This window comes from Lathyrus oleraceus, chromosome 1 (assembly GCF_024323335.1).
Source record: "Lathyrus oleraceus cultivar Zhongwan6 chromosome 1, CAAS_Psat_ZW6_1.0, whole genome shotgun sequence".
NCBI lineage: Eukaryota > Viridiplantae > Streptophyta > Magnoliopsida > Fabales > Fabaceae > Lathyrus > Lathyrus oleraceus.
This window is the reverse complement of record NC_066579.1, coordinates 414328064-414352373: the sequence shown is the minus strand read 5'-3', so window position 1 is coordinate 414352373 and position 24310 is coordinate 414328064. Positions and strand designations below refer to the sequence as shown.

Sequence of the window (24310 nt, the reverse complement as noted above, 5' to 3'; positions counted from 1 at the left end):
TTGTTTCCATGACAAGCCTTCTAGTGAACCCTAGAACACAATAATGATGCGAAGATCGAGCTGGAACTTCTGGAAGATGCTCTAGAATAGGATGTCAATCAAGTTTTCCAGGTCTATTAAGACTCACTTGATACCCCAGTTACCGTATTGCACAATGATGAGTATACTGGTAGGGGTGGGTGAAGGTTTTTAGAGATTGTGGTGGTTTTAGGGCAAGCTCAATGTGGTGAGAGACCAAGTTTTGGGGTGATTTCTGTGAGGTGAAAGCAAGCTCATATGGAATGAGAAGCTTTCTATTTGATGTATTTCGTGGTGAATTCAGAATATATCTCCTCATCCCTAAGGATGAGTTATTTATATAGGCTTGTGAGCCTGAATTTAGGGTTTCTTAGGAATTGCAACCGCCCACCTAATAATAGTAATGGACATTTGAATCCATATTTTCTATGGAGAAGTAGGTTATTCTCTTGACTCTTTTTCTAGACTATCGTTGACTTAACTTGTCATTTTTCACGTTTTCCTATATTAGATAAGTGGGAATGTCACAGCGAGATTATCTCCCTCATAAACGGTAGGATTCTATTGCCCCTTCTTAGCGGCATGATGTCACGACGAGATTATCTCCCTCATAAACGGTAGGATTCTATTGCCCCTTGTTAGCAGCATGATCTTCTTGCCCCTAATAGATCCTTCAAAATTATATCACTACAATTATAAATACATATGTCTTAGTGATTCAAAACATGCTATATGATGAAACGAATTATGGAGCAAAAATTGTCCCACGTGTATATATAATTAGAATCACATTTAGAAAAGATTCATATGGCCCTCGAAATGTTAACTCGCAAAAACTGTATTTCGAGAATCCTTAAAATACATGTGATTGAAATTATATGATTTTTATACCAATAGTCCCATTTGCTATTCTAAAAAAAACAATGACTATTTGACATGGAGGTATATATACTTCTACATGCGCAAAACTTAAGGTGGCAACACTTTTTTGTATTTCACCCATTTTTTGAGTTAGACATTAAATTACTAACTTTGTAGATCCATCCGATTCAACCACATTAGAGATTCACAACATCACATTGTTAACTTTATAGGTCCATTCGATTCATGAGTCTAATATCACAATTCACATATAACTCGGTTCCGATTCAGAATAATTTCATTGAACTAACAGTATGAAATAACTTAAAAAATATATATTTAAATACCATTTATATTTTTACAATAAAGATCACAAAAGTAAAATTAAGAGAAAAAAATGATAAACCCTAAATTTTAAGTTACTTAACTTTCTTATCAAAATAAATTATAAACTATAAAAACTATAAGATCATGAAAAATATGACATATAACAAACATGTGTTTCATAAGCTCGCAAGAAAGTGGTGTCAAAGAGACCCTAAAATTTTCCTTGCAAGTACTATGGAATAGTTACATTGAAACATCCTACAATTTAAGGAAAGTGGATGGAATTGCAACACTTGACCCAATGAACACTATTTCTGCATATTGAATACTTCCATTGAACAATGATTCAATGCATATCTAAAATAACAAATTTAAATTGTTTTCTTCCTATTTTCTTATAGACTAAAAACAAGTTAGTTACCCAAAATCAAGAAACAAATCTTACATAATTTCTAAAAAAATTCTAAAAAAGCTCAAAATCAAGATGATGTCATTGAAGCAAAAAGAAAACATAAACCAGAGCACTGGTATGATATGTTAAACAACAAAATCTAATCCATTCATCACAAAACCAAATAAACATTTTTTTAACATTACATAGTGATGATTAATATACAAGAAGATTTTAACAACAAAAGAAAAAACATATGCTAGACCTACCTTAATTTCTTCAAATTTTCTTCATTATTTTTTCTCTTGCAAATTCATTCACTATCCCCAAACACCCCAAATCCTTTCTCCAATGAAACTCATAAATTTTCTCACCGACCCTTTCTCTTCATATTCATCACCACCAACAACAACAACCACCCTTTCACCACTTTCACTACCACCACAACCGCTACTAATAACACTATTACTACTATCCCCCACCGATTCCATCTGAGTCGACTCGTTCACCAAAGACCGATTCAACACACCGGAATGAGTATGACCATAGCGCTTATTCCCAAACCCTTTCTTGTTTCTCTTCTCTTTCTTTCCTTTCCCTTTCTTCTCACCTTTATTACTCTGAGCCAGCCACTCCTCAAAAGCATCGATGATTTCATGTATGAGTTCACGATTCGGCGACTCGTCCCATCTGACCCAGTAACTCGTGTAGCATCGGAAACAACTACAGTTGAAGAGAGTAACATGATCGGTGTTCCTAACGGTGCTCCGTTTTGGGTTGCCGGTAGGGGTTGCAGCGGATGAACAGTAGATGAGGTAAGCCAAGACTTCTCTGTCTTCGGTTGAGAGAGCAGCTGCTAGGGTGAGGATGGTTGCCGGAAGGAAGGAAAGTTGGTCGGTGATAACCGGTGGGGTTGGATGAACCGTCGCTTTATGGTAGAGCTTCTTCATGGTTGAACAAAAAGATGAAAAAAGTAAAGCTAGAGAGAGAAAGATAAAGTGTTTTTTGATATTCTTTTTTTCTTAGCAAACACCGAACAGAGAGAGAGAGGGTTTGGTTTTTGAAGTTTGAAGGGTTGATATTGGAGTTGTTGGCGTAGTTTTTGGGGTAGGGGGTGATAGGGTGTGACGCGGGACATGGTGATATGATGTATCAGTTGTGTAGACTTGATTGATATTGGGGGGACTCTTAGGGTGGGTCCCATGTGTATGATTTGTCCTTGTCGTCTCTTCTGGGTCTGTTTTTGAATCCTTCTTTATTTATACGGATATAAAGATTATATTTACTGTGTCCCCTTGTGTCAGAAAAAAAGAGTTATGCAGCATAACTTATAAATAAAGATAAGTTATTGTCAATTCTTTTTGGGTGGAAGCAGTTTCAGTATCCTGTTTGGAAAGTAAACTAAAAAGCAATCATACATCTACTATCTTCTACTAGTACTATTTAAATAACAAAATAAACATCTATTCTTCCCTTTATCTCCTTTACAAAATTGTATATATTAATGTATTTTATGCGCTTAAGTGTAATTTCAACTACATCCTTTCATTTTAGTATTTCTATTAAATTTAGCCTATCATTTTACGTTTTCCATACCAATTTTATGTTTCCCTAATATCTATCTTATAATGGCTAATTTTTGGAACACATAATTGTATCTCTTAATAAAATTTTGGAATAATGTCATACTCTTAGTTTTCCATGCTCTAACTCTTACTCTCATGATCAACTTGATATCATCTCCTTCACATTTATAGTCAAATATTCTTATTAAATAATCTAATATTTCAGCCCTAATTATTCCTCTCTCGTAGAATTCTTTGGGTAGTCATCTCCGATGACACACCGATGACGAGATACTTACCTAGTTTCGTCGTTTTATCTCCCTCCCGATTCAGACTCTTCTTCTTCCATAAAAATACCATCCACCATAAAAATAATATATCATCATAATTACGTATTACCCATAACTTAAACAATTTATAGGAGATTGATGTGTTATAGTTGTCATGGATTGATGTAAACAATGATTGAATATGTATTTTTTTTTCTAGAACTCGGTTTGAAAAGCAATTGAAATTTAATTGAGAGAGGATATAGGCTTTTTTAGGAACACATTTTGAGTGAAAGCAAATCTGATATTGCTTGGATATAATGTTATGGTAGATATTGTTGGATATGACTTAACTTTTGACTGATTAAATCTTTTGATCATTGTGTTGTCTACAAATTAAGATGTCCATAGCAGGAAAAAAAACTGATGAGAGAAAGATGGTTTTGGCAGAAAAACATAAGGCATGAATTTCATTTTTCTTCTACAAGAATGATGGTTTAGACAGAGAATGTGAGTTTTTTTTTTTTTCTGGAACTTAGTTTGAGAAACTATTGGATTTAAGTTAAGAGAGGATTTCAATTTTTTTTTAGGAATACTTTGACTGAAGGGGGAGGCGCTTTTTAAAAAGTGGTTTATGAGTTTAGCAACACAAACAATCTTTTTTTATAAAAAAAAACCAAAAATGGAATCAAAGAGAAGAGGACATAGGACCTGCTTAACTTTTGACTGATTAAATCTTTTGAGCATTGTGTTAGCTACATATAAATTTTTTAAATCCCTATAATATATTTATTTACTATCAGTGCGAAGGGTATATCACTAATTTATTATTTCATTTACTTTTTCTATTAAAATATATTTTTTCGACGGATCGATACTATTTAATTTGTATATCTTTTATATAAATTTTTTAATTATCACTGTATTATATTTATTTATTATTTATAACGATATTGTCCAACTCATGCAAACGCATGGGTAGATAACTAATTTATTATTTCATTTATCTTTTCTACTAAAATATACATTTACGATGGGTCAAAACCACTTACTTTATATGTCTTTTATAAACATTTCTTAACCATCACCATATTATATTTATTTACTATTTATAACGATATTTTATATTTCATGACCCGTGTGAACGCACGAGCAGACGACTACTTTATTATTTTATTTTATTTTTCTACTAAAATATATATTTTCCACGGCACAAGACTACTTAAGTTGTATATCTTTTATATACATTTCTTAACCATCACCATACTATATTTATTTACTATTTATAACGATATTGCGTGACATGTGCGAATACCCGAGTATATGACTATTTAATTATTTCATTTATTTTTCTAATGAAATATACACTCTGCTGGACCGAGACTACCTAAGTTGTATATATTTTATATACATTTCTTAACCATCACTATACTATATTAAATTACTATTTATAACGATATTGTACGACTCGTGTGAATGCCCGAGTAGATAATTACTCAATTTTTTCATTTATATTTTCTAGTAAAATATACATTTTCGACGGGTCGAGACTACTTAATTTGTATATCTTTGATATAAATTTCTTAATCATCACTATACTATATTTATTTACTATTTATAACGACATTGAGCGACCCATGTGAACACACGGGTAAATGACTACTTTATCATTTCATTTATTTTTCTACTAAAATATACATTTCTAACAGGCCGCAACTACTTAATTTGTATATCTTTGATATAAATTTCTTAATCATCGCTATACTATATTTATTTACTATTTATATCGACATTGTGCGACCCGTGCGAATGCACGGGTAAATGTCGGGGTCAAGTCTCTCTCTCTCTCTCTCTCTCTCTCTCTCTCTCTCTCTCTCTATATATATATATATATATATATATAATATATATATATATATATATATATATATATATATATATATATATATATATATATATATATATATATATATATATATATATATATATATATATATATTTCCGATTGGTCCATAGCATCAATTGTGGTTATATGTCAATCAATTGGTTCACTTGAAAAATTGAAATCTTTTCTAAGTTGTGAAATCATGCACATATGATAATATAATGTTCATACATGTCACTAAATTGTATCAAAACCAAGTTTAGACATGTTTCATAGTGAAAAACAATTTTTTGTATGGTTGAAATGCATGAATGATGTTTGAGCACGTAAGATGTGTATATGAACTGAATTGCATATACATCTGTTTATGATCCATTATCGTAGATATTCAAATCTTGATATAAACTTGAAACTTGAATCAATATTCTAATTCTTTGATCTTTCTTCTTAAGAAAACCTTTTGTCTTCATCAAAACCATACTATAATTGATGATTAACATCTTATTCATAATTTCCCCCTTTTTGTTGATGACAAAATATATTGATGGGAAGTTTGTGTTTGATGCTTGATGTTTCCCCCTATCTTGTATATCTCCCTTATCTTTCATATATCCCCCTTTATTTTGCTATATATGATATGATGTCTTTGGTATTCTGAAAAAATAACAAAAACAACTCATCTATTCTCCCCCTTTTTAACATTATCAAAAAGAAAAAAATAAATCTGAAGGAGTATAATATATAAGGGAAATGATATTAAGATATAAGTGTTCTTGCTAAAAAACACTAAAAGGTTGACCGTAATTTGAGGCTAATTCATGGTGTAACTTAGCTCTTAGGCCATATTTTCTTGTTTTTCTGCCAGGTAGGCCGTAATTTGAGGCCATGCATCCGACTCGATTGTATCATTGGCCCTTTTGGCCATTTCATTTTATAACTTGGCCTCTTGGTCCATTTTTCTTTGATTTTTTGCCACATAGGTCGTAATCTTAGTCCAAGCACTCGACTCATACATAGTAAGCATTGTCTTGGCCTTAAATTGTTGGGGTTATCGCATCCTCCTCAAAGGGATATTCTCCATAGACTTATCTCTCCCACATGAAACCATGGGTTGGGTGGAGTCTCACTAAATGAAACACATTTTCCTGAGGCCTAAAACCCTAGTCCATTGGTGGGCATGGGGCTATGTTTGTCAGGTTCTTATTGAAAGTCCTCCTACTAACATGGTTTACTCCTTCCATGTAGTAGCTTTGGTCTACCTCCACGTTCTATATGATGTCGTCTTCTCTCCATATTGATATTCTTTGGTGGAGAGATGAGGGGACAACACCAACACCATATATCTATTCCCTTCCTAGTAGTAATTTATAATCAGCTTTGGATGGGACTGTAACACCCGATGTCGGAGAGCCCGAAGAGTGGTTACATGTTACATCCGAGGGCGATGGAGTGGTTGTCGATGCATGATGCATGACAATGAGACACTCCTAGCAGCTTCGAGGGGAAAACCGAATTCACATCGGAATGAGAGGGATCCTGAGGCTATGCAGGTATGGGACTGCATGGTTGAATGAAGGCTTATATGGATTAATTGGTACTACCTATACCAACAAGATGCATCTTCTTTTCGGTAGCCTGACCAATAAGAACTCCATAGTTAAGCGTGCTTGACTTGGAGTAGTATTGGGATGGGTGACCTTCTGGGAAGTTTCCCGGGAAGCGTGTGAGTGAGGATAAAACATGTTGAAAAGACTCGTGTTGGTTTGTGGGGTCAGTCGGTAATCATGAAAGTAGTTTGGGGTGTTACAAATGGTATCAGAGCCAAACCTCTCCCAGTACGATGTGGTTCGGAGACGAACCAAGCGGAAGTTGGTGGGCATGTAACACCCGATGTCGGAGAGCCCGAAGAGTGGTTACATGTAACATCCGAGGGCGATGGAGTGGTTGTCGATGCATGATGCATGACAATGAGACACTCCTAGCAGCTTCGAGGGGAAAACCGAATTCACATCAGAATGAGAGGGATCCTGAGGCTATGCAGGTATGGGACTGCATGGTTGAATGAAGGCTTATAAGGATTAATTGGTACTACCTATACCAACAAGATGCATCTTCTTTTCGGTAGCCTGGCCAATAAGAACTCCATAGTTAAGCGTGCTTGACTTGGAGTAGTATTGGGATGGGTGACCTTCTGAGAAGTTTCCCGGGAAGCGTGTGAGTGAGGATAAAACATGTTGAAAAAACCCGTGTTGGTTTGTGGGGTCAGTCGGTAATCCTGAAAGTAGTTTGGGGTGTTACAGGGACAATCATGAACAGGGTTGGTCAAACTGTGATTCTGACAACCAAATCCATCTAGAATGCCCCCAGGGAGTGGCTAGTCTTGCCTTCATAATTGGAAAGTACCATATCATGAGGCCTTAGGTCGGTGTTGAATTTTCCTATCTTTTTCAGCAGGGAAAATGGCATCAGGTTAATTGTTGCGCCACTATAAACCAGGACATTGTTGACACCATAATTGCCAACTTTTTCTTTGATGAAGAGTGGTTTTAAATGGCTCTTCATACCTAGATCTGTTTTTTCAAAAACGGGATTTTGTTTTTGATACATATGTTGTTCATCATATAATAACATAACGACTTGTGTTAAACCATCTCCTCTGCAGAATTTTTTTCATATGCATCTGTCACTTTAGTCACCATGTTATATTTGAATGGTAACACGTATACCACGTTACAAAGCACATCAGAGTCGCCCCCAGATTCTGAGAAATTATCTACTATCATCTCCTTGTCTTCATCTTTCCTTTCCTTTTTATCAGAAGGTAATAATGGGTTCACGTTCTCCTTTATTGACCTCTTCGCCAGTTCGACCTTGGGTTCGATAGGTGAAGGTGGGTTTACCCTTTCCTTTGTTGGCATTCTAGCCACTTCGACTTTAGATTCGACAAGTGAAGGTGGGGGAAGAACTCTTTTTTGGCTGGCCTTTTGGACACCTTGTTATCCAAATCTGGATTTTGTTGTTACCATAATATTGCATTTCTCAGAACACTTTCTTTTGGCATTGACAATTGCGCCATTATGTTCGGTCATGGAGTTTTTTCCCTTATAATTGGGATTGTAAGGATGGTTATTGGTGGCCTGAGGGCTACTTTGGCTGTTCCATGTCGTGTTTAGAGTCAACACCTCTCCATTATTATTATGGGTGTTTGTTCTATTGTGGAGGTGTATCCACTTCCCCACTAGCGCCTTGATAGGAAAAATAACAAGTGTATTATTTTTCCTTTATAGTAATAATGAGGAAAGTTCCCCGAATGTCGATTTCAAGGACTACTCATAAATATTTAGTTCTAATTGTTGTTGAAATAAACAAAAACTTGTGTTAGGGGTTTTTGATTCAAATATATAAAAATAATTGCAAATAAAGTAGATAGTGCGGGAAAGGGTTTTAAAGATAGAGTAATATGCTAGGGAATGTGCGTGATTTCTCCCTAAAACAACTATGAGTCATTATTGCAACAACAAATATCAGTTAATTAATACTAGTTCTTAAGGATATTTTATCTCAATACCTTGGTGAGAAAACCTTTAATCATTCAACCTTAATCTCTATGTTCATAGAAATTTACCGGTGAAATTAAGCATTATCATATCGAGAACAATTTGGTTCCTACAGAGCATCCCTAGTCCTAGGTAATATCTACTGTAGAATAATCTCAAGAAAGCATTATAAAAGGCAGTCCAACCTAATCGATAATCATATAACAATATCAATTGTTCCGAAAGAGAAAGTATTAAGCACATCACAAGATTAAAGTAATTATGAAAAACAATATTGTCATTGCAAGTATAAATTCAAAGTCATTACAAATTCAAATCAGGGACCCCCCTAGCATTGGGGGTTTAGCTACTAATAATATTTAAGGAAATCAAAATATAAAATAGAGACATTACAAGTATTCATATGATATTTGATCTTCAATTGCTTCCTGTCATACCCCAAAATTTGCCCGTTGGTATTACAAAGCATTTTCCAAGACCCTCTGACTTGATCTGCAAGGCACTGATATCAAATGGACAAAAGCCCAGCTCACAACAGGCCCAATCCACAGGCGGCCCAAAATAACTGGCTCGCTAGGCGAGCAGCTCCTTCGCCTAGCGAACATTGCCTCATGCCACTCGCCCAGCGAAGAGTTGGACCCAGGAAAAAGCCCAGACCTAGTTTGCTCGCTAGGCGAGCAATTCCTTCGCCTAGCGAAGCTCGCGAAAATTGGAAGTTTTGGACCTCATTTTAAGCCCATTAGGTCACCACCACTACCACTATAAATACCAGCTCCTCTGCCACGAAAAAGGACACACACAGACAGACAGACGGACGGAAAACGGAGGAAGAGGGACGAAAACCCTGGCACAGAAACCCTGGAGGCTATTTTAAAAAGTTCCGAGTGCAGAAACCCTGAAGGCCGCTTCTCCGCTCCGAAGCTACCGCCGCCCAAATCAATCCGGCTTCCAAGCAACCAGTCCCTTTCAATATCGCAATTGCACACAGGTTTGCGTATCATCGTTGTTTTACGTTTACAATTGATATTCTTTACATACATGATGCATTCTGATTAAAGCTTTGATATGTAATTCGATTTCGTATGTGAATCTAAGTATGAACATCCTGTATAATTGCCTATGCTATGCCTGTGATCAAATGCCATAAGAGTGCAGGTTTTCGGAAGTCATGCTGCTGTCAAATTCCAAACCCGTGGCCGCTCGCCAGCTCATCGCTAGGCGAGCCTGCAGCGAGCATTCGCTGAGCCTTCGCTAGGCGAAGCAGAGGCGAACGGGACAGGGGCTGCTTTGTCTCTTTGTTGCCCATTTTATGTTTATCTAATCATAATTCTGCATTATTTGGCTTAACTTCCTGATTGTTATATTTATTTATGGGGCAATTTCCAATTGTATTTTGCCTCAATGCTCTAATCCGTGTGTTGCATGATGTAAAGGCTAGCATACTTCCAAAGAAATAACCGGCTAGGCATGCCGCTTTAGGTGTGGACATTCTTGAGGAGATGGCTTTTGGATGACCTAAGTTTAATATGGAGATTCATCTTGAATCACCAAGCTTGATTTTTAATGTATTGATTTCATTGATTTCCGGTGGACCTAATTACCTAACTGATTACGGCTATTTAATTAATTGTTAAAATCCGGACTTTAAATAAATGATATCGGACCTCTCTTTATTACCCCACGATTACGTAATACGGTCATGTCCCGCGAATATGGGGATATCCTTAGCAAAGACCCTTCGGTTAAATCATCATAGTCCCTCGGATGTTGCCTTCGGAAATACGACTTTGTCCCTCGATGACCCTTCGGTGTAGCCTACGGTTAAATGATGATAGTCCCTTCGAATGCTAAGGTATCCTCACAACTGTTGCCTTCAATGACCAATCGACGACCCTACGATGACCCCTCTACATCCCCAGGATAAAACTACTTACTTCTCAATAGTAAGGACAGTTTTACCCTCATAAGGATGGGAAATGCCCGGAAAGACCTCGGACAGGTATAACCTTAATTGCTCAGTCATAACAAAAAAATGCTTTTCACACCTCACACCTTTCAAACATCCTTTTTAGAAAATCACCACTTAGCATACATCCGTACTAGGATCATTGCCGAGTTATATTTTTCTAAACTACTCTCAAAAAACCATACGAGATAACCACTTTGTATACATTCATGCAAGAATCATTACAAAGTTAAATTCTCGTTTTCAAAACCTTTTTATACACTTTTCAACCACCTTTTTCAAACTAGGAAACATAAATGATTGAGCAATTAAGAGCCCATGGATAACCATGGATACAAAGGGTGCTAATACCTTCCCTTTGTATAAAGTACCTCCCGAACCTAAGAATTTAAAATTAAGGTCTTTCCTGTTCTTTTCCACCTTTCCTTATGGGATAAGAGAAAAGTCGGTGGCGACTCTTGCTAACCGCGACATTGCGATTACAAATCCAATAAAGTCCAGTTCACCGTATGACAGAACTGGCGACTCTGCTGGGGATTTTTAAAGAGAGGTCCATCTTAAAAAAAAATCATTTATGTTTTAAATTGTTCCTTCGTTTAAGGGATTGTTTGAGTGAAAGATCCTACCCCCGGATCTAGTGTACCTTAGGTAAGTAGCAATAGATCATCGCGACTATCCGGCGTATACTGGAATGGTTAAAATGATGGCTACGGTTAATGTGACACTTTGGTTGTCCTGATGTTCCTCATGTTACTTGAGGAAAAATTTGGCTTCCGCGTGGTGTCATCAAAGCATTAACCAGACCTTTAGAACCCTAATTGACTCATCCTAGCCATTAGAAAGTAGCGAGATAACTGGCTTCGGTTCCGACTGAGGTTGGTTGATACTCGATACTACACTCTTTGAGATTGGACTTTAGGGAAGCTTCGGTCAACCACGTGGCGTTGCACTGAAGTGGACTTAAAGAAAGGTCGATGATCTGAGATCCTTCTAGAACCCGGTTACTATTCTAGGACAGGTTGAACCAACCAAACTTCAGTGGGGAGGGTACTTACCTATGGAACTCATGCAAGCCTTAAAACCTAGGAATAATTGTTGTGTGACATGCTTGTGCTTGCATAACATCATGACATCATAACATTGTACTAACCATTTCAAGGACTTAGGGATTTAACTTTGCTCTGTTTTCTGTAAATAAAAAAAATAATAATAAAAAAAAAAAACAAAAAAAAAAACAAAAAAAAAGTTTCCCTTTTCGGTAGTTTATGCAAAGTTAAATTCCAAAAGGCCTTGAAAACATTTCATGCATTGCATAGCATAACATTGCATAACAGGTACTCTAAAGGGATCAAGGTTCTCACGGTTTTCCTCCAAACAGAAAAATGGACCTCGAACAAATTGTCAGAGATCTCCAGGCTCAGAATGCTCAACTCCAGAAGATGATCTTGAACTTATCCAGGGGGCAGGAGGAACTGAAGGCTCTTTTGCTCGAGAAAAAGAAAGACCAGAAACCTGTGAGGCACGTTAACCCGGGAAGGAGGCAGTTTACGAAGATCAATATGACTTTAGCACAGGCACTGCAGGGTATGCTAAAAGCAAATTTAATTACCCTCAGAGATCCTCCGGCAAAACCCAACACTACTTCTCCTCGTTATAATCCCAATGCCAGGTGTGCATATCACTCCGATAGCCCCGGGCATGATGCAAACGATTGTTGGTCGTTGAAGAACAAAATTCAGGATATGATTGACGCCGGAGAATTTGAATTTGATCCGCCTGAGACTCCTAATGTCATCACTGCCCCTCTGCCTAATCATGACGAGACTGTCAATGCTGTGGAAGATACTGATAACGATTATGACTTGGATAGCTGGATTTTCCCAACAATTGGTGACGGACTCAATAATGGGAAGGCTGAAGACATTATCCCGATTTCCTTTAGTCAGGAGTAATTGTTATTGCTATTTTTGTGGTTCCAAGCATTGTGTCTATACCCGGGGCATAATAGCTAATTTTAAGGGTTTTGTCATTTTCATAAGCATATTCATATTCAATAAATCAATGGACTTTTTGCATTCAAATATTGCGCTCTTTATCTTTCCTGTCATTTTTTTCAAACAAGCTATGTTTTCTTGCACACACTCACGTAACAAATCGCGTATCCATATTCACTCTGGATCCTGTTGATAATAGTTCTGCTACTGTTCATTATGACTTTGAAAATCCGATCTACCAAGCCGAGGATGGAAGTGAGGAAGATTGTGAAGTCCCTGGAGAACTTGCCAGACTGGTACTACAAGAAGAAAAGACCACACAGTCGCATGAGGAATCAATTGAAATTGTAAATCTGGGTACTGAAATAGACAAGAAAGAAGTCAGAGGTTTCTTGGGGCACTCGGATTACATTGCCCGATTCATCCCGCACTTGACTGCTACTTGCAAACCCCTCTTCAAATTGCTAAAAAAAAAAATCAAGAGATGGTATGGAGTGATGAATGGCAAAATCAAGAAATATCTCCAAGAACCTCCAATTCTAATGCTACCAGTTGAAGGATGACCTCTAACTATGTATTTGACCGTGTTAGAAAATTCAATAGGGTGTGCTGGGGCAACATGACGAGTCTGGTCGAAAAGAGCATGTCATACACTGCCTTAGCAAAAGGTACCGACTGTGAAACAAGATACTCACAGCTCGAGAAAGCTTGCTGCGCTTTGGCCTGGGCTGCTCGCCGACTAAGACAGTATATGTTGAATCATACCACTTTATTGATTTCTAAGATGGATCTTATCAAATATACATTCGAGAAACCTGCTGTCTCCCGAAAGAGTTATCACTGATAATGGTACTAAACTGAACTCTGCATGCAGTTCAAAATAAAACACCATAACTCTTCTCCGTACTGGTCAAAAACGAACGACGCCGTGGAGGCTGCTAACAATATCAAGAATATAACAGTAACATACAAAGACTGGTAGGAGATGTTACCTTTTGCTCTTCATGGGTACCACACTTCGACAGGGGCAACCCCTTTCTCTTTAGTCTATGGAATGGAAGCCGTTTTACCAGTGGAAGTTCAGATCCCCTCTTTAAGAATTATGAAAGATGCAGGCTTAGATGAGGATGAATGGATTCAGACTCGACTCGATCAGATAAATTTGATTGATGAGAAGAGACTTGCGGCTGTTTGTCATGGGCAGGTATATCTGAAGCACATGACCCAAGCATTTAGCAAAAAGGTCAAGAGACAGGTGTACCAACTTGGCGCCTTGATGATCAAGCGTATCATCCTACCACAAGGTGATCCCAGGGGCAAATGGACTCCCACATACGAAGGGCCATTTGTAGTTAAGAAGGTATTCTCTGGTGGAGCCATGATGCTTGCTACAATGGACGGCGAAGAGTTCCCGCATCCTGTGAACGCTGACATAGTTAAAAAAAATACTACGCATAAAAGAGACCCGCTAGGTCGACGTACCTTGGCAAAAGTAAGGGCATCCCGGCGAACCAAAAGGGTTCGGGCAAAAATTAGGGATAAACATATAAAAACGTACACCCGGCAAGTCGAAAACCTGAAAAGGCGGTCCAGGCAAAAATTAGGGAAAGCGTATGACTATGCCCCGTTCTCTGTCAGCTTCGCCCAAGTGCAAGGGACCGAACAAGCCAATCACTTCTATCCGACAGCAGGAGATGAGATGCTTGAAGACATAATGACGGTAGTGGATTTAAAATCAACAGGACTTTTCCTGCATAGCTTTTTCTTTGTTTTCTCGGCAATTTCCTCTTACTAGGATTTCTGTCTCCTTGTACACGATTTGCCTGTTCCTGGGCCCTCTTTCAAAATCAATACAATTTCATTTCCAAAAAGACGCTTTTGTTTCACCTTTTCTGTTTTGTTTGCGTAAACGTCCATTGATTTAACTTGAATTGATATATGCATTTGAATATGATCAATGTTTATCAAAATACATGCATAAAATAACAATGACAATTACTAAAGGACTTCAGGATCGAGGAGAAGGTCTAACCAGGCTTTCCAATGAATCTGTTGCTAATTCTATTCCTCGGCTAAGCCAGTTATTCCCCAGAAGAAATGGACATCACTAGACGAATTGGTCATCTCTTCTATCCCCAGCCAGGCTCTGTCGAATGTTTCTAACATCAGACAGAAATCAAATACCCCAGCCGAGACCGGGTCATCAATACCAATGTCTCCGACCAGCAGACTGAGACTTATCTCCCCAGTAGAGTTCCCTGGAAGAACGTTTCGGACGCATAGTGCACTCATTGCATCATTTCACATCACATACCTACATACAATTTTCATTCCGCATCATATACATTACATCATTTCATAACATATACATGCATACAAAGCTCGCATTCATTCCAGACGCATAATTCACTCATTACATCACTTCACAGCACATGCATGCATACAACATTTGCATCTCATGCATCATGACATGGCATGAAGCTAACTTCATTTTTCAGGTTAATTATCCTCTTGATACAACCAACACAAAGGTCCATTCAGACGGACATCTTTATCAATTACATTCAAGATTCAACTATATCCCTCAGATACTGCCTAGCATATGGTACATTCCGAGGTGTAGTCTAGCGTACGACTACTTTCTTCTTCAGATACATCTTCCAGATCTGCTCCATGTCAACATCCATTCTGACATCCTCCCAACGATGGCATCTATAAGCCCATCCCAAATATTCATTGCAAATACAACATATACCAATACTATCAGATATAGCCTAGCATACGGTTCATTCTGATTCAGCTCAACATATAACTCCTTCCACTCAGATACGATCTAACGGACGATCCATTCTGATCTTCAACTACTCCAACACGGTCTAATGTACGACCCAGTTGGACCTTCACTTCTCAGGTACTGCCTAGTATATGGTCCATCCTGATTCATCTCAACACATGACTCCTTCAAATCTTCAAATACCACTCAAATACAGTCTAATGTACGACCAAGTTAGACCAGATTCTGCTCAGTGACAGTCTAATGTACGACCAAGTTAGACCGTCAAGTCCTCGGATTCTGCCCAGATACAGTCTAATGTACGACCAAGTTAGACCCTCATCCCTTGCTCAGGTGCTACCTTCGGACAGGTACATTCCTGAATGGTAGTCTAGTATACGGCTACTCCCTTTCTCAGGTGATACCTTCGGACAGGTACATTCCTGAATGGTAGTCTAGTATACGGCTACTCCCTTTCTCAGGTGCTACCTTCGGACAGGTACATTCCTGAATGGTAGTCTAGTATACGGCTACTCCCTTTCTCAGGTGCTACCTTCGGACAGGTACATTCCTGAATGGTAGTCTAGTATACGGCTACTCCCTTTCTCAGGTGCTACCTTCGGACAGGTACATTCCTGAATGGTAGTCTAGTATACGGCTACTCCCTTGCTCAGGTGCTACCTTCGGACAGGTACATTCCTGAATGGTAGTCTAGTATACGGCTACTCCTTTTCTCAGGTGCTACCTTCGGATAGGTACATTCCTGAATGGTAGTCTAGTATACGGCTACTCCCTTTCTCAGGTGCTACCTTCGGACAGGTACATTCCTGAATGGTAGTCTAGTATACGGCTACTCCCTTTCTCAGGTGCTACCTTCGGACAGGTACATTCCTGAATGGTAGTCTAGTATACGGCTACTCCCTTTCTCAGGTGCTACCTTCGGACAGGTACATTCCTGAATAGTAGTCTAGTATACGACTACTCCCTTACTCAGATGCTACCTTCGGACAAGTACATTTCTGAATGGTAGTCTAGTATACGGCTACTCCCTTTCTCAGGTGCTACCTTCGGACAGGTACATTCCTGAATGGTAGTCTAGTATACGGCTACTCCCTTGCTCAGGTGCTACCTTCGGACAGGTACATTCCTGAATGGTAGTCTGGTATACGGCTACTCCCTTGCTCAGGTGCTACCTTCGGACAGGTACATTCCTGAATGGTAGTCTGGTATACGGCTACTCCCTTGCTCAGGTGCTACCTTCGGACAGGTACATTCCTGAACGGTAGTCTGGTATACGGCTACTCCCTTGCTCAGGTGCTACCTTCGGACAGGTACATTCCTGAATGGTAGTCTAGTATACGACTACTCCCTTTTCAGCAAATTCAGCCTAACTGACGGCTCATTCTGCTCAGATATGGTTTAATGTACGACCAAGTTAGACCTTCATCCCCTCAGATGCTACCTTCGGACGGGTACATTTCTGAATGGTAGTCTAGTATACGACTACTCCCTTTTCAGCAGCTTCAGCCTAACGTACGGCTCATTCTGCAACTCAGATACGATCTAGCGTACGATCCATTCTGATCTTTCATCCCCAGCAAAGTCATCCGCCTAATGAATAACTCACTCTGGTATTCAGACACGGTCTAATATACGATCCATTCTGATCCCTTATCCCCAGCAGTATATAACATACTCTGACTCCCCAACGAAGTCAACAGCAGGATAGATGATTCACTATACGGTCTGATGTACGACCCGGTGTGACACCCATGTCTCCAGATATCGTCTAACGTACGACGCAATCTGGTAATCTCCTCATCAAGTTTCCCGGATGGCATCTCTAAGCCCATCTCCATCAAGACTAGCTCCTAATGGACAAGCGCAAATTTTTGGGGCATTCTAGTGTTCAATAATCTTTCACCTCCAGATCACGAACAGCACATACCATTCTATTCTCTCGGTTCAAGAATATTGAACAGGGGCAGCTGTCATACCCCAAAATTTGCCCGTTGGTATTACAAAGCATTTTCCAAGACCCTCTGACTTGATCTGCAAGGCACTGATATCAAATGGACAAAAGCCTAGCTCATAACAGGCCCAATCCACAGGCGGCCCAAAATAACTGGCTCGCTAGGCAAGCAGCTCCTTCGCCTAGCGAACATTGCCTCATGCCACTCGCCCAGCGAAGAGTTGGACCCAGGAAAAAGCCCAGACCTAGTTTGCTCGCTAGGCGAGCAATTCCTTCGCCTAGCGAAGCTCGCGAAAATTGGAAGTTTTGGACCTCATTTTAAGCCCATTAGGTCACCACCACTACCACTATAAATACCAGCTCCTCTGCCACGAAAAAGGACACACACAGACAGACAGACGGACGGAAAACGGAGGAAGAGGGACGAAAACCCTGGCACAGAAACCCTGGAGGCTATTTTAAAAAGTTCCGAGTGCAGAAACCCTGAAGGCCGCTTCTCCGCTCCGAAGCTACCGCCGCCCAAATCAATCCGGCTTCCAAGCAACCAGTCCCTTTCAATATCGCAATTGCACACAGGTTTGCGTATCATCGTTGTTTTACGTTTACAATTGATATTCTTTACATACATGATGCATTCTGATTAAAGCTTTGATATGTAATTCGATTTCGTATGTGAATCTAAGTATGAACATCCTGTATAATTGCCTATGCTATGCCTGTGATCAAATGCCATAAGAGTGCAGGTTTTCGGAAGTCATGCTGCTGTCAAATTCCAAACCCGTGGCCGCTCGCCAGCTCATCGCTAGGCGAGCCTGCAGCGAGCATTCGCTGAGCCTTCGCTAGGCGAAGCAGAGGCGAACGGGACAGGGGCTGCTTTGTCTCTTTGTTGCCCATTTTATGTTTATCTAATCATGATTCTGCATTATTTGGCTTAACTTCCTGATTGTTATATTTATTTATGGGGCAATTTCCAATTGTATTTTGCCTCAATGCTCTAATCCGTGTGTTGCATGATGTAAAGGCTAGCATACTTCCAAAGAAATAACCGGCTAGGCATGCCGCTTTAGGTGTGGACATTCTTGAGGAGATGGCTTTTGGATGACCTAAGTTTAATATGGAGATTCATCTTGAATCACCAAGCTTGATTTTTAATGTATTGATTTCATTGATTTCCGGTGGACCTAATTACCTAACTGATTACGGCTATTTAATTAATTGTTAAAATCCGGACTTTAAATAAATGATATCGGACCTCTCTTTATTACCCCACGATTACGTAATACGGTCATGTCCCGCGAATATGGGGATATCCTTAGCAAAGACCCTTCGGTTAAATCATCATAGTCCCTCGGATGTTGCCTTCGGAAATACGACTTTGTCCCTCGATGACCCTTCGGTGTAGCCTACGGTTAAATGATGATAGTCCCTTCGAATGCTAAGGTATCCTCACAACTGTTGCCTTCAATGACCAATCGACGACCCTACGATGACCCCTCTACATCCCCAGGATAAAACTACTTACTTCTCAATAGTAAGGACAGTTTTACCCTCATAAGGATGGGAAATGCCCGGAAAGACCTCGGACAGGTATAACCTTAATTGCTCAGTCATAACAAAAAAATGCTTTTCACACCTCACACCTTTCAAACATCCTTTTTAGAAAATCACCACTTAGCATACATCCGTACTAGGATCATTGCCGAGTTATATTTTTCTAAACTACTCTCAAAAAACCATACGAGATAACCACTTTGTATACATTCATGCAAGAATCATTACAAAGTTAAATTCTCGTTTTCAAAACCTTTTTATACACTTTTCAACCACCTTTTTCAAACTAGGAAACATAAATGATTGAGCAATTAAGAGCCCATGGATAACCATGGATACAAAGGGTGCTAATACCTTCCCTTTGTATAAAGTACCTCCCGAACCTAAGAATTTAAAATTAAGGTCTTTCCTGTTCTTTTCCACCTTTCCTTATGGGATAAGAGAAAAGTCGGTGGCGACTCTTGCTAACCGCGACATTGCGATTACAAATCCAATAAAGTCCAGTTCACCGTATGACACTTCCGCTTATGGAAGTCTCATTTCTCCCAGAACCTTGATTTCTCGAATTCTGAATCGTGTCAATTCTTGCTTCCCAAAAGTGTCCCTTCTTGTTTGAAAACTCTCTTTTTTGTAGAAAAATCTTCTCTATCCTCAAATAGAGCCACAAAAGTGCATCACGTCCACTTTCCAAATGACCAAAATGCATCTCACTTAAGAATAACAAAAGAAAAGATAAAATTGGACTTTTTCCACGCATGCCTGCTACGGCCTGTAACCGGTGCTAGGGTGGCTGTAGCATGCTAGTGTTTTTTGTGGTCTTATCCACCTCCCCTATTCTGAGTCACTATTGCATCAACAAATATCAATTACCATCAATTCTCAATGGTATTTTCTCCCAAGTCCTTTGTGAGAAAACTTTTAATCATTCTACCCTAATTTCTATGTCCATAGGCAATTAGGGTGAAGTTAAGCTTTATTATATCAAGAATGCTCTGATTCATACAGGGTATCCCTAGTTCTATGTGATATCTACTGCAGAGTAATCTAATGAAAACCTTACCAATGACGGTCCAGCCTAATCGATAACCACACAACAATCTCGATTGGTCCGAAAGAGAAAGCATTAAGCACATCAAAAGATTACCGTAAAAACAATATTATAAATGCAATCGTAAACTCATAGTCATTACAATTCTAAATCAGGGACACCCCCTAACATTGGGAGGTTTAGCTACTCATATTGTTCAAAACAAATTCAAGATAAAAAAAAATACACATTACAAGTAATTGGATGACGTGGATCTTCAATCGCTTCCGCTCATGAAAACCTTCCGCTCTCCGAATTCCTTGATCTTTGTAATCTTTGCTTGTTTGACAAAATTGTGTTCACCTCGTTCCAAGATCCCCTTTTCTCTTGTAGAAACTCTCCTAATATAGTGAAAATCCCTTGGTAGAAGGTGGAAATCTCCAAAACGTCCTTTCAGCTCAAGCCTGGTGAAAAAGCCCAAAAACTGGAAAATTAACGCTTTGGGCTGACATTGCCGGCCGTGTGAGTTCTCTGCCTTGTTATTTCCTTGCTAACATGCCCCAGGTGACCTGACACAGCCGTGTCAGGCTCACACGGGTGGCCGTGTTAGGCCACTGTTTTGGGCATTTCTTGTACTTTCTTGGCCTTCCTCCTGACACGGCTCGTGTCAGGTGACAAGGTCCGTGTCAGGTGACACGGCCCGTGTCAGGCGACACGGATGACCGTGGCAGGCCTCATGAACAGGGAAATCTTATTTTTTCAAACGCCAGAACTTTTCACTTTCTTGCATTGAGTCCATTGGATCTTCTCCGTGGACCTGGAGGGCATAAACATGACAACCGAAGCATAAAATCACGAAAACACAAAATAAAACCGACAAGTAATAAAATTGCTTAAATAACTTACGAGAATGAAAATTAACTTTAAAGGTACCATAATGCATACATAGTATCTCAAAATCCTTGGTTTCTTGTCGGATAAGCAACTAATACGTAGTGAAAATGGTGACCGATCACTCGTTTTTCTTATTCTTTTCGCACTCACCTTATTTTCAGTTTCTTATGGGGCTACCCCAAACTTAGAATTAAACACAGCTTAAGGAATACAACAATTTCTCTGAACAGGGCAAGGAAGTGTTTGGGCCACGAGTTAAATTAATGTGGTGATATATACAAACAAAGGTATAGTGGCTCAAATTGGTGAACAAAGGGTAATAATTGATAGGGTTGGATTGAAAGGCTCATGGTTAAAATAAAAAACTTGCCTCGGTGTGTGTACTAATCCAGTGAAATTCGAAGAGAACTTATGCAAACTATGAATAATAGAGACATACCTGAATTATCTCTCATGATGAATCTTATGTTTGGCCTTTTATTCTAACCATGTTTGGTAAAGCTAACAAGATCCTTAATACCTCTAGTGTGATGCAGCTTCCTTCTTAAGTTGGGATGTATGGGGTTCCTCTTTTGGTCGAGCTCAAGAAAGTTGCGTCCGGTCGTCTTCAATAGTATCAACATTTTTTAGGGTAATTCCTCGACAGTAACCAATCAACTATTATTACTAACCTTCGTCACTTATTCAAACACTGAAATCCAGCAACTGTATTACTTGAAACACTTATTCAAAATAAACAATCAAAATAGTAAAAAGAAACTAGTAAACCTCCCCTAAACCTGAACTAAACATTGGCCTCAATGTCTGAGAACATGAGAGAGAGAGAGAGGGTGACTTACAGTGCCCTTATTGAAGAGGTGGAGGAAAGTGCAAAATCAATTGTTGCATCATGGATTGCATATCCTCCAACATGGATCCTTGTCGAATTTGCTCAACTCATTGTCGTGTTTGCTCGGCTCTTAAGTCTCCGAGCTCTGCTTGCATCCATATCTAATGGTCCTGGTTCATAGATTTAAAACTGCATTGGAAGATGCTTAATTGGTTGATATCTTCATGAGCACACTCCAAGGTTTGTACTACGAGAAGATGGTTGGTAGCTCGTCGTCCAACTTTGTCGACATAGTAACCATTGGAGAATGCATTGAGAATGGGCTGAAAACCGAGAAGATCGCTAATGTTGATAGCCAGACAGTGGTCAATAAATCATAGGGTTCTGCTAAGAAGAAAGGGGCTGAGGCAAGTGTTGTGATAGAAAATGTCTACCCTTAAGTCCAGGCACCTATGTATCCTATGCCATGCTACATGTATCCATGCATTGTCGCTTCTCAATATCAGCAACCTACATACCAACCTCAATATCAGCAACCTCCACATGCTCTAGTTTCTCAGAATTAGCAACCTCTGCAAGATAACATAAACCAGAGTCAAGGCCAGTGCAGGCGGTTTGATAGAAAGTGTCCTCATCGTGACCCGATCCCTGTGTCATATGCTCAATTACTCCCATATCTTGTTCAACAAGGGGCAATCCTGCCAAAGGAGATTCCGCCTGCCACGTTCCCGTATCATCAAAGTACAATCCTAATGCTTCTTGCGCATTCCGTGTCGGATACATATGGCATTCTACAGAAGATTGTTTGGTCCCCAAGGCCAGAGTACAAGAGTTAATTAACCAGAAGGTTTTGTCATTCTCTGAGGCGGGATCCAATGTCATAACCAACCTGTTGCCAGACCATAGTGGTCAGATAATGAATGCAATTAGTGGTGAAGATTGCTCAGATTCAGTTGTTTCTTTAGAGGAGTATCAAGGGTAGCAATATCATATTGATTCAATCATGTCTCATTTGTAATTTTCTCTTGTTTGTTAATTGATGTTCATTTGTAAAACTTGTCTGGTTTTCAGATGATAATAATGATGAAATAAACGTGCATGTTTTGCTTAAATTCATTCGTATTCACTCATATTTTATTTTATCAGTATCAAATTGTTTGTCAAATAAAATCAAACGAGAATTATGCCATTAAAAGTATGCAAGATTGTTGCTTGTATGCTTTTGAATAAGACTGCGTTGATGATGTAAGGCATTGTTTAATCCCTAAACACCGAAGATATAAGGAAGTTAATCCCTAGTCAACCCCTTTGGGCCTTGAAGTTGGAGTTTCTTTCTTTATACACATAAAACCCCTATGCTTAACCAAGGGCAGGGTAGTCTTCAGTTAGTGTGAACTTGCATTCAAATTTCAGAAAGAGAATATCCCATCAAGTGATCAATCACATCATATCCCTCTCAAGAGGATGGAATCATAAATTCAGAATGGTTATCCCTTACCAATAAAAGGAGTGAGATAGTCACGACCCGTGCAATAAGAAAGTAGTATCATAGGATTTGCTCCAAAAGAAAGATGAAATAAAATGAAAAATAAAAAGAAAATGAAAAGCCCTCTAAGTCAAATGATGATTATCCTTAGAAAAATAATTAAGTTTTGAAAGTAAATGCATTAATTAATTTCAACTAGGTTAAAAACTAGTTACTTGAATGGTAAATAAGACAAGTAAAAATAACTTAAATGGAAAAGTAATTTATTTGCATAAGTGTAAAAGTGTTAGGCAAATACATTTTTCATTAAAACCCATTTTTCGATTGTGTATGGGTATTTTGAGTGTATATTGAAGTTTACAATGATTTTTTGCCACCCTGAATCCTAACACTAGGACTCCTATTTATAATGCCATGAGACTAACAGTCTTCCAACGTTCAAATACCTTTCTCTCTGACACATCACCTTTGCATCCTTGACTAGCCTTTGATTGTCCTCCATGCGTCCTTGACGTTTTGGATAAGACCAAAAGACAATTACTTCGGTTTGAAATTTGAATTTGCTTCTAGTCGAACTCCTTTGACTCGTCGAATCTGATGAGTGATCACACCATTTGAATATTTTACTAAGTCATATACCAAATTTTTCAATGTCAAATGTCGCTGCTTTTTCTTCCAAAATATTTGGCCAAAAGGCATTTTAACCTTGCCTTACATTTGGTTTCTCTGTCGAATTTCCTCTTTTGGAATTTCGTAGCTAATAGGGCGATATTGCACATCACCCAAAGTGGGCCTTGTAGTCACCCCTTGATCAGATCACTTGCCTATTGGATGTCACACTCGCCTGTTGGTTGCTTCACTCGACCTCTCTTGGGCTTGGGTAAAACTACTTATTGCCCACTCATGAAACATGAGAATTATCGTGTCCTTGGTCACTAACACTAT

The 24310-nt window shown here is 38.9% G+C and overlaps 1 protein-coding gene across 1 annotated transcript; it reads right to left on the bottom strand.

The window, feature by feature from the left end:
* Nucleotides 1–1741: 1741 nt before the first annotated feature.
* On the bottom strand, nucleotides 1742–2738 carry LOC127077166 (uncharacterized). Its single transcript, XM_051018701.1, has one exon. The coding sequence runs from the start codon at nucleotides 2545–2547 to the stop codon at nucleotides 1918–1920; it is 630 nt and encodes a 209-aa protein (XP_050874658.1). The 5' UTR covers nucleotides 2548–2738; the 3' UTR covers nucleotides 1742–1917.
* Nucleotides 2739–24310: the final 21572 nt, after the last annotated feature.

Excerpts from the sequence above, each read along its gene's own strand:
- LOC127077166 (XM_051018701.1), bottom strand. The coding sequence starts at position 2,547 with ATGAAGAAGCTCTACCATAAAGCGACGGTTCATCCAACCCCACCGGTT.